Source organism: Peromyscus californicus, unplaced genomic scaffold (genome assembly GCF_007827085.1).
Source record: "Peromyscus californicus insignis strain IS unplaced genomic scaffold, ASM782708v3 Scaffold_5__1_contigs__length_169319896, whole genome shotgun sequence".
NCBI classification, from domain to species: Eukaryota; Metazoa; Chordata; class Mammalia; order Rodentia; family Cricetidae; genus Peromyscus; species Peromyscus californicus.
Window position 1 is genome coordinate 52,854,979 of NW_026294573.1, and position 10,962 is coordinate 52,865,940.

Genomic DNA, 10,962 nt, shown 5'->3' on the forward strand with positions numbered 1-10,962 from the left:
AAATGTAGTACTGTACTTCAGTAGGCAGCACCAGTTGCCCTCTCTCAAGGAACTGGAAGCAAAGGATGTTGAAGTCCTAACTCTATCGGTGTATGTTTGTCCTTGTCCAGGTCACTTAGTCTTTTATTCTTCAGTTTCCTAACAAATGAAAGATAATGTAATCCCCCTCTCATAGAGAGGTTTATAAACTGGGTTAAGTAACGCATGGGTGTCTAGGGTCTCAAGCATACCCCATTCAGTGAAGGATTAGGAAGACTCCCAGGACTCAGCAGGTAATTGTTCTGGTCACTGTGACTTGTTGCACAGAAAAGATCCAAAGGTGGTGTCACCGAGGGGAAGAGCACATGACCTAGAGCTCAGAGGACCCTCTGCCAGCACAGACACGGGCTGTGAGGAGTCCTCCAGCAGTAAACCTAACAGAGTGTGGGCAACTCTCTGGGGAGGGCAGACAGAAGCACAAAACTGGCAGGAGGAAGGCAGATAGGAGCATAGCTGGAACAGCGAGCCCCTCCCCAAATCCAGATTCCCAGAGGCCAGCCAAGAGCCAGCTCTGTAATGAGGCCTTCCTTCTAAGGACAGCAGTCTTCGTGTATATAGTCCTAACTTCCCCCAGCACAAAATCGGCTTCAAAGTATTGCTTGACTAATATTTGGCACATAATAGATATTCAATAAATATTAGAATTTGTAACAATAGGGAAAAGTATCAACTCACTACTTAATTCCTAATTTTTATTTACTAACAGTATGATCACAAAAGAGAGAATGATTAGTATAACTTGACAGTGTCAGGAAAGATTCCACACATTTTATGTGGACCTTGAAGAATTAATTCTAGGTTTTTGATTTAAAAAAAGTAAAATTAAAAGAAGGTACCAAACCAGGAAAAGACATGAGCCAACTTCAGTTCCTGTGTAAGGATGGTCAGTGATCCAGTGATGCCGAAGCCATAGAACCGTGGGTTAGGGTCTGTGTAAAGATGGTCAGTGATCCAGTGATGCTGAAACCATAGAAACCATAGGGTAGGGCCTGTGTAAGGATGGTCAGTGATCCAGTGATGCTGAAGCTATAGAACCCTGGGGTAGAGCCTGTGTAAGGATGGTCAGTGATCCAGTGATGCTGAAACCATCGAACCCTGGGGTAGGGTCTATGTAAAGATGGTCAGTGATCCAGTGATGCTGAAACCATAGAACCCTGGGATAGGGTCTGTGTAAAGATGGTCAGTGATCCAGTGATGCTGAAACCATAGAAACCATAGGGTAGGGCCTGTGTAAGGATGGTCAGTGATCCAGTGATGCTGAAGCCATAGAACCATGGGGTAGGGTCTGAGAACCACCTGGGAAGGAACACTAGCAGTCAGAATAGCGTGCCGTGGCTGTAGCTGCAGCCCAGTGGTAGAGCACTTGCCTGGCACATTCAAGGCACTGGATTCAGTCCCCCACACTCCTGAAAGTTTCTCAGAGAGCCACTGGACCATTGAGCAATGACGGAGTGACTGAGTTCCAGCTAACAAAGCACGGAGCTCGAACCAGAGAACTCAGTCCTGCACTTCCTAACATGGTTTATCTTGTCAGTCATACACTGAATGTGTTTATTAAGTTATAAATAACTTTATTGGACATTGGTTTATCATCAGTGAATGGGGTTGTGCTGCCACTTGCCTTTTCATTGCATTAGCTTTACAAAACTCTCAGTTCCTTCCAGCTGAGCTTTACAGACACCCAGAATAAAAACTTAAAAAAGCTTCATCAGGGGTCTGGGGGACACAGCTCAGCTGGTAGAGTGTTTGTGGAGCATGCATGGAGTCCTGTTAGTTTTGATCTCCAGGACTACATAAAACTGTTAGCACACACCTGTAATCTCAGCACTTGAGAAATACACACAGGAGGATCAGAAGTTCAGGGACATCCTTTATCCATGAAGTTTGAGGCCAGATTGGACTGAGTCAGACACTGTCACAAAACCAAAAAAATCAGTCACTTATATGAAACTTTGTGATTTTTAAGCTTAAATTAATTTGTTTATTTATTTATTTCAAGATAGGGTTTCTCTATGTAACAGTCCTGGCTATCCTGGAACTCACTTTGTAGACCAGGCTGGCCTCAAACTCACTGAGATCCGCCTGCCTCTGCTTCCCAAGTGCTGGGATTAAAGGCTTGTACCACCAGTGCCCAGCTACTTAAATTTTTTTTAACTAATACATTGATATGATGTTTTGATCCATGAATACACTACATAATGCTCAAATCGGGAGCAAATATATCTACCTCCTCAGATACTTACCATTTCTTAATAGTGAAAATGTTCACAATCTTTTCTAACTTTTTGGGACATACTGTATAATACTGTTGTCTGTGGTCACCCTACTTTGTAATAGCACGCCATGCTGTCTCACTCCAGTCTAATGTAGCTGAGCATCCCTTGCCAGTTTCTCTGTGCTCCATCCTTCTCCCCAACATCTGGTAACCACTGTTCTAGTCCCAACTTCTCTGGGAATCACATTTTTTTTTTTTTTTTTTTTTTTTTTTTTTTTGGTTTTTCGAGACAGGGTTTCTCTGTGCAGCTTTGTGCCTTTCCTGGAACTCACTTGGTAGCCCAGGCTGGCCTCGAACTCACAGAGATCCGCCTGGCTCTGCCTCCCAAGTGCTGGGATTAAAGGCGTGTGCCACCACCGCCCGGCTTGGGAATCACATTTTTAGATTACACATGTGCAATACCTGTCTTCCTGAGCTCGACTTAATTCACTTTGCACAGTATCTGTTTTCTTATGTATTATTGTGGATAAGACTTGATTTTAAGGCTAAAATGTATTCCATTGTGTGTATGTACCATGTTTGTATGTTTGTATATGCATGCACACAGAGACCAGAATTTGACATTGGTTGTCTTCCTCAAGCATTTTCCATCTTCTATTTGGAAAAAGTCTCTCCCTGAGCAAACTAGACTGGCTGGCTAGTGAGCCCCATGGATCCTCCTGTCTCCTCCCTCCACTCCACCCTTCCACCACTGAGAAAATTTCTACATAATTTGGCTTCTCATTGTTGTGGTGGTAGTTTTGGTTTTTTCACATGTGTGCTAGGGGATTGGGCTCAGGTCTTCATGCTTGGACTGCTACCTCCCCCATCCCCAGATGACCATCTTTTCACCCTTTTTTATAATTAAATTTGTTCTTTGACAGTTTCATACATTATGTAATGCATTCTGAATTCTCTCACCCTCTACCCTCTCTCATCTTCTGCCCACCCCTGTTAACCCCATTCATCATTTGATAGATGGCTGGCGTAGGTTGTTCCCACTTCTTGGCTATTGTGAATCATGCTCCAGTGAACAGGGTGGGAGTCGGGGTATAAATGTCTCTTTACCTAACATACTGATTTTGTTTCCTTTGGATGTATACCTGGTTGTGGGTTGCTGTGCCATTTGGTAGTTCTATTTTGTTTTTGTTTTTTAAGCTGCTTTTTATGCATACAAGTGTTTTGCCTATTTGTGTGCCTGTATATCATATGTGTCTCTGGTGCCTGCAGAGGCCAGAAGAGGGAGCTTTGTGCATTGGAACTGCAGATGGTTGTGAGCCACCTTGTGTGTGCCCTAGCCAAACTCAGGGCCTTGCAAGAGCTGCACGTGCTCTCACCTGCTAAGTCATCTCTCCAGCCCCCTTTTCTTTTGCTTTTGAAGGTCTGCACAGTTTGCTATAGAGGGTGCATTGACATCTGTGTGCAAGAGCAGCCTTTTCTCCACATTCTCACTATCACTTGCTATTTGGTGTCTTTTTAATAGCCATTCTTCTGAATGGGATGAGGTAGTTTTGATTTGCATTTTTCTAATGATTAGTGTGTTGTTAATTTGTGTGTGTGTGTTATCCATTTGCCTATCTTCTCAGATCAGTATCCATACCTTGTCCATTGTTGGATTTTTACATTTGAGTTCCTTATGTGCCCTGGATATTAACCCTAAGTCACATGTATATTTTACACATATTTTTGCCCATCTGTAAGTTATTCTTTCACTCTATTGATTATTTCCTGAATTTGCAATAAGATCTTTAATTTGTTGTATCCTATAATGTAATCATTTGACTAGATGGCCTCATGGAATTGGTCTTAGAAAACAGCAAGAAACATAGTTCCTAACATGTTCCTAACAAGACCTGTGCCACTTACTGGCAGATGTACATATTTCATACTTACGGAAATCACAGATTGCTAACACTAATTTCATTATTTGGGAGGTTTAAAACAACAAAATAAATCCTGCTGTCTTTGGGCCAGGTGATCATGGCACAGTACAAGTTCCTATGGGTTACTGGCATTTAATAATAGATGATCAGATAACTTTCTGCTTGCTATTGTTTTAGGATATTTTACCAGAACTGCAATCGTAAACAGTTGTCTTTTTGGGTGTACTTACTTTGTTTGCTTTTTCTTTTTGGTGCTTGGTATAAAAAGCAGGGTCTCACACAAACAAGGCATGCACAGGACTCTGAGCTGAATCCTAAGCCTAAATAGACTTACTTCAGAGGAATGAACTCTTGTAGTCAACAGGTCTCCTTAGGTGGTACTGTCAGGATAGAGAAATTTCTCCTTTTTGATTATAAAAAAGGCCAAAAAGTTTTTAAATGCTTCATAGTATATACCTTACAGAGAAAGTTACATAGCTAGTGTGGTACACCACATGCCTACAAACCCTACGACTTGGAGCCTGAGACAGGAGGATTGCTGTGAGTTTGAAGTCATCCTGTGTTATATAGTGAGATCCACCCCACTTGGGCTTCAGACTGAAATCTTGTTTCAAAGAAAGAAAAAGAGTAGGGGAGTAGAGGGGAAGAAAGAATTAAGAGTTAATACTCCATTTTTATTTTTCTGTTAGCTGTGTTTTTCTACTAACACACACACAACCATAGTTCACAGTTTGCTTGTAATCCTAAATTTTATTTCAATTAAAACCATTATTTAAATGGTGCTATTTTATCAGTTTAACTGTTTTGATATTGTTTTCCTCAGTTTGAATTTAAATATGGTGTAATTTATAGCACAGGTCTTCTTTCTTTTGTTGAATTAAAATTTATATCATGAAATGACTGAGTGAAAATACATAAACATTTTTATTAGCTCTTAATATAGTATACACCCCAAAATGTCTCAGTATTAATAATACCAAGAATCCAAGGTACTCTAGTCTCAGCCCCCTGCTTTGTTACATAACCCATATAAATAAGGTATCTTCTGCGGATCAATTTGGAGTGACACTTTGGTTTGTTCTTAATTACTAAAAATAATACTTTCTGTGTACTTACTTTTGGTCTGAGGTTTTGTCTTTAAAACTTATCTTCATTAAATCTTGAATTAAAATAATTTATTTCTATACTCTGATGTCATCCTCCTCTCCTTCCAGAAATGTCCTAAATTTCTGTTTTCTCATTTGTTTTCTTGTCTTTACAGTTTTATCAGAAATACTGAATCCCTGAATGGTGTGCTGTTTTACATTTTTTAACCTTATATAAATGAATAGTATGTACTGGTTTCTGTCATACGCTGTCTTCAGTGATGATAAGTGTTGTTTTACTTAATTTCTGTTTGTTCCATTATATGAATATATGTGCTTTTGTTCCTCCAACTGGTGTATTTTGGATATACTTGGAGACTCCTGGCTGTGCTCCTATTGCAAAGCATATACATACAAAACATGTACATAGAAGAATGTCTGAATGGGATACCAAATGCACAACAGATTTGGGTTTCATGTGTTCACCTCAGTGATAGCATGCTTTTTCCAAAATACATAAACTCATATTTTGAGTTTAGTCTGTTCAAATTGCTTACTCTTCAATATTAACACTGTTTTTATTTTTAAAATTGCATTTTATTTGTGTTTATGTGTGCATGTGCGCTCACATGCAAATGCTCTGGACCTGTTTGTGGAGGCCAGAAGACAAATTACAGGAGTCAGTTCTCTTTCCACCACGTGGGTTTCTACAATCAGGTTATCAAGCTTAATGGCCTCTTCTTTGTAGTATAAGCATTTAAAGCTATGCATTTCTCTAAGCATCATCTGAGCTGCATTCACAAGCAAGGAGATACTGATACACATATATAGATATATGTTTTGTTTTGAGACAGCCCATGTGAGCCTTGAACTTGCTGTTCTGCTTCAGCTCCTCAGCTGCTAGAACTATAAGTGTGTGTCACACCCTAGCCTGTTAAAATGTCTTTTCTTTATCTGTTGAGATCCAGATATTTTTTCTTAACTATTTGAATAAATTGGATAATAAGCAAGATCTGTTTATTAAACCAAACCTTTTATATCAATATGGGGGGTTGCAGAAGAGTGCCGATGCCATTGGTACACAGATGAGTGACCAGAATTTCTAAAGAGTTTCTGGTCTAGAAAGTGTGTGTGTGTGCGCGCGGGGGGGAATCACTTCAGTTGGCACAGACAGCTCAGGAGCAACTCAGTGGTAAAGCCCTTGCCTGAAGTTTGATCTCCCAACACTGTGAAAGTCAGATATGGTGGCACACATTTCCCCTACTCAGAAGCTGAGACAGAAGAATCACAAGTTCTAGACCAGCCTGGGCTACAAATTAATGAAATATGTATTTAGTGAGTACAGGGAGTGTTTATCACAGCCAGGAAGCAGAGAGAGAGCAACTGGCCAGGGACACAGTATACCTTCAGAGGCACACCACTACTGGACCTACTTCTCCATCCAGGCCACCCTCCTAATAACCCACTGATGAAGTTAGCTCCCTCATGATCCAGTCTTCTCAATATCATGAGCTGGGGTCAAAGCCTTCAACACATCAAGTCTATGGGGCCATATTATACTCAAACCATAACACCACCACAAATCTAAAACAAGACTCATTTGCCATCAGCTGAAGTATGAAATGTCCTCATCACGGTAAATGTGTGTGTGTGTCTGTGGTTAAGACTACACATTTCCAGGAGGGGAATGTCTAAACATGTATTTTCTCACCCCCTAGGTGTGAAGATGCCTTAAGAAAAAATAAGAGCTTAATTGGGCCAGATCAAAAGGAGTATCAGAGAGAACTGGAGAGAAACTATCACCGCCTTAAAGAGGCTCTGCAGCCTCTGATAAACAGAAAAATCCCTCAGCTGTACAAGGCGGCGCTGCCCGTCACCTGCCACAGGTATGCTCTGCTTCCTCCTTGGAGCTCTTTAGGAAGCGAAAAACTGATGGATTTGAAGTTTCACAGCCTTTTACTCTACATTTCAGAGGCTGTGTCCCCAGAACCTAACAAATCAACTAGCACATGAGCCCCTGCACTTGTCCCCAATCAGTCTGAATGTCAGCTTTCCCTGTGGAAGCCATGCTGCCTGGAACAGTACTAAGTCTGCCTTCATACACCCACCCAAAGTCCTGTCCCAGCTTCTGGCACTTCTGTCAGAGAATTCACTAGTGTTTCATGAGAAGGCCTTCATTTTCCTCAGCCAGAGCCATCAATATTCTACATAACCTTGCACAGATTAAAGCAGGTGACCTGACTGTCCAAGAGGCATCAGTACTTTTCTCTTTTTGACAAGTCAGAAAGGACGACTTGGAATTTTCTACAATTGAATCCTGGTTTCATGTGAGCAGTACTTGCCTCATGTTTAGTACAGGTACCCTGGGTGGGGGCTATGGTGAAGATGCCATTGCAGATGAAGAGCCCATGGCAATGCCTGGTATTCATTCTGTAGCACTTGAGCTCTGGAAACTGGACAAAAACTGCTAAAAATAAACTGCCCTTTTTTCATTTTTATATTGAATTTCTCTTTACCTGTTGGATTACTGTGGCACTGTTTTATCACCCTTTTCTTTGAAACAGTATACTAATAAACCAATTAAGTTGTTTGATAACCTTTGAGAAGCCACTGAGTGAAACAAATTTACATATTCATTCAGAAAAACACTCACTGTATACTGCTGTCATCCCAGTATTAGAGAAGCTGAAGCAGGGTTGTGAGATCAAGGAGAGTCTGGGCCTCTTAGACAAATACTCTCTTAAAAAAGGAAAAAGGAAGCCGGGCGGTGGTGGCGCACGCCTTTAATCCCAGCACTCGGGAGGCAGAGCCAGGCGGATCTCTGTGAGTTCGAGGCCAGCCTGGGATACCAAGTGAGTCCCAGGAAAGGCGCAAAGCTACACAGAGAAACCCTGTCTCGAAAAACCAAAAAAAAAAAAAAAAAAAAAAAGGAAAAAGGAAATCAGTGAAGGGCCTGCTTTATGTCACATCCTCCATCTGTGACATCTGCATCTGCCCCACAGACTACAGGAACTGAGGAAGTTCAAAGAACATTTTTCATTTGTGCCAAAGTGTATACTTCTCTTCAGTTTTCTCGTCAGTCTTTTTGAAATCTCTAGCTACCTGCACTCATCATCATCAATCCCAGCAGGTCACAGGCCCCAGAAGGTACAAGGAATCCAGTAATGAAGCAGTTGGCAAATTCTAATTCGGGTTTCTTTCTCACTCTCCAGTCCTTCCTGTGCTAAGACTGTTAGAGCTGGAGGGCATGTCCCTAAACACGACGTAGTTTCAGCTTCCTGTCATCTCCTTAGTCTAATCCTCTGAACTTAATATCAGTATGCACTTTTTGGTTCTCTGAGGAATTTGTAGTTTTTGTTGTTTGGTTTGGTGGTTTTGTTTGGAAGGTGGCAGTTTTTTTGGAGTGTTGCTATTTAAACCAGGTTGACCTTTGACCATTTCCCTGCATCTGCCTCCCAGGAATACACTGAAAGCCCAGATCTAGGAAACTTTTTTCTTTTTTAAAAACCAAAATGTACTTTTTGAAACAGGATATCCTATAACTCAGGTTGGCCTTGAATTCAATATGTAGGCGAGAATGACCTTGAATTTCTGATCCTCTTGCCTCCACCTCCAAAGTACTTCAATTACAAGGATACCAGACCCAGATTATGTGCTAGGAGACTAGCCAGGGCTTGGTGCATGTAGGCAAGCACTCAACAACTAAGTTACATCCCCAGTACCCCCAAAAGACTTTAAAAATGTGTGTGTGTGTGTGTGTGTGTGTGTGTGAGAGAGAGAGAGAGAGAGAGAGAGAGACTGACTGCATGAGTCTGTACACCATGTGCAGGCAGATATCCTTGGAGGCTAGAGGGCATCTGATCTGGAACTGGAGTTACAGAAGGTTGTGAGCCACCTGTGGGTACTGGGAACCTAACCTGGGTCCCTCTACAAGAGCAGAAAACATCCTTAACCACTAAGCCATCTCTCCAGCTTAACAATCTCTTTTCTTGATGAATAGTATCCAGCTTTTAAAACTCTCCCCTAGAACTAAAAAAGCAATCTTTGAACTGCAAAGCTAAATGTCATTTTCTTTGTAACTGCTTTCACCTTTCCTAAACTCCCACGGCGCCTACTTAAGTAACATGAGGAAGGATGAGCAAAAGAAACCAATTCATGAAGAAGGAAAATCTAGAGAGACATTTCATGAATAAACTCAAGTCTTCAGAATTCAGGAGATAAAAAATGTCTTAGGATGTTAATTTTGCTGAAAATATAAAACCTGGAATGTTGTTTTGATTGTCAAATGTGATCTGAGACCTTGACTTTGACCATCTTCATGCTCTTCTATGGGTAGAAGGGACTTTCCCAGAGACTGGGTGAGATGTGTAGAAGCAGGCTGGAGAATTTAGGCCTTCTATTAAGCTAGACATCACGTGAGTGCTACTCTTTTTAAATGTTTTTGCAATTTGTTGTGGCCCTGGCTGGCCTCAAATTCAGAGATCCACCTGTCTCTGCCTCCTGAGTGCTAGGATTAAAGAGTGTGAGCCACCATGCCTGGCCCTTGCAAAATTTTTTTAAATAAAATATAACAATTAGTTACTTCATAAAATAACTTAAATTTCCCATTTTAATTCCAAACATGGTAAATAGTAATATATAAATCCACATAAAAGATTTTGTAGTTTGAGAACTACTTGTTTGGTTTCAAGTTTATGATTAAAGAAACACTTGCCTTTTACCATAGTAATCCCGAATACTTCAGAAATCTCTCCCATGACACCTTAAGTAGTTATCAAAATAACCTTTTGGACAAATAAGCAATAGATTTGGCAAAGTGGCTGCTATCACATACCTCTAATCTGTAGAGAAATCTAAACCAGAATATGATAGAGAATGTAAGATGAGCATCTAACATTGCAGTATCTCTGGCAGGAAAAACAAAACAAAAACCTTTAAAGGTTTATGAAAAAAAATGTGGTACCTTCAAAAAATTGTTAACTATATTCTCTTATTTTCCTCAGAGATTCCTTCAGCCGAATGAGCCTTCGAAAAATGGAACTCTAAAATATACACTTGTTCTATCCATTTGAAAAGAGCCATGTATTCAACATGGACGTGAGATCTTCTATTGAAACACAGGACTTGGATGTCATTCCGGAAGCAGTAGCACTGACTTGCTCACTGAAGAATGTGCTACCAGGTGCAGGCTGTTACATGTGAGGCTCATGGCTGTGGTTTCTAACCTTCGGGTAACATGTTGTCATCTTAAAAAAAAAAAGTTAATGATTCAAAGGTACAGTACACATTTACAATTATTTATACCATAGCTAATGTTAAATTTATTTACTTTAAGTTCTTATTTTTTAATTTATATTACCATTTATAGATTAATTCATTTTGGAACCATTTTAAATGTAGTAATGCTTATTTTAAAGGTACTATTAAATATGTGAATGTTTACACTAATTTTAATGAGTGGGGTTTTAGTTTTTGTTCTCTATTACAATGGGGAAAGAATTGTTCAAAAACTGGTTCTAAACTGGCATCAAAACTGCCCCAAACTAGTTAATGGTAACAGATACTACCCCCCAAAAAGACCTGTTAAGAATTAAAAAAAAAGTATTTGATAGAACATTCCCATAAAATCAGGCAGTAGTGGTACACGCGTTTAATCCGAGCACTCAGGAGGCAAAGACAGTCCAGATTTCTGTGAGTTCCA

At 40.4% G+C, this 10,962-nt stretch overlaps 1 protein-coding gene across 8 annotated transcripts in view; it reads left to right on the forward strand.

The window, feature by feature from the left end:
* Nucleotides 1–10,709, forward strand: part of Dock7 (dedicator of cytokinesis 7) — a 201,313-nt gene extending 190,604 nt beyond the window's left edge. For all 8 annotated transcript variants that reach the window (XM_052716301.1, XM_052716302.1, XM_052716303.1 and 5 more), the window contains 2 exons: nt 6,980–7,147; nt 10,265–10,709. In XM_052716301.1, the coding sequence (XP_052572261.1) occupies nt 6,980–7,147; nt 10,265–10,307 (211 nt within the window). In that variant the 3' untranslated portion in view covers nt 10,308–10,709. The remainder of the gene's footprint in view (nt 1–6,979; nt 7,148–10,264) is intronic.
* Nucleotides 10,710–10,962: the final 253 nt, after the last annotated feature.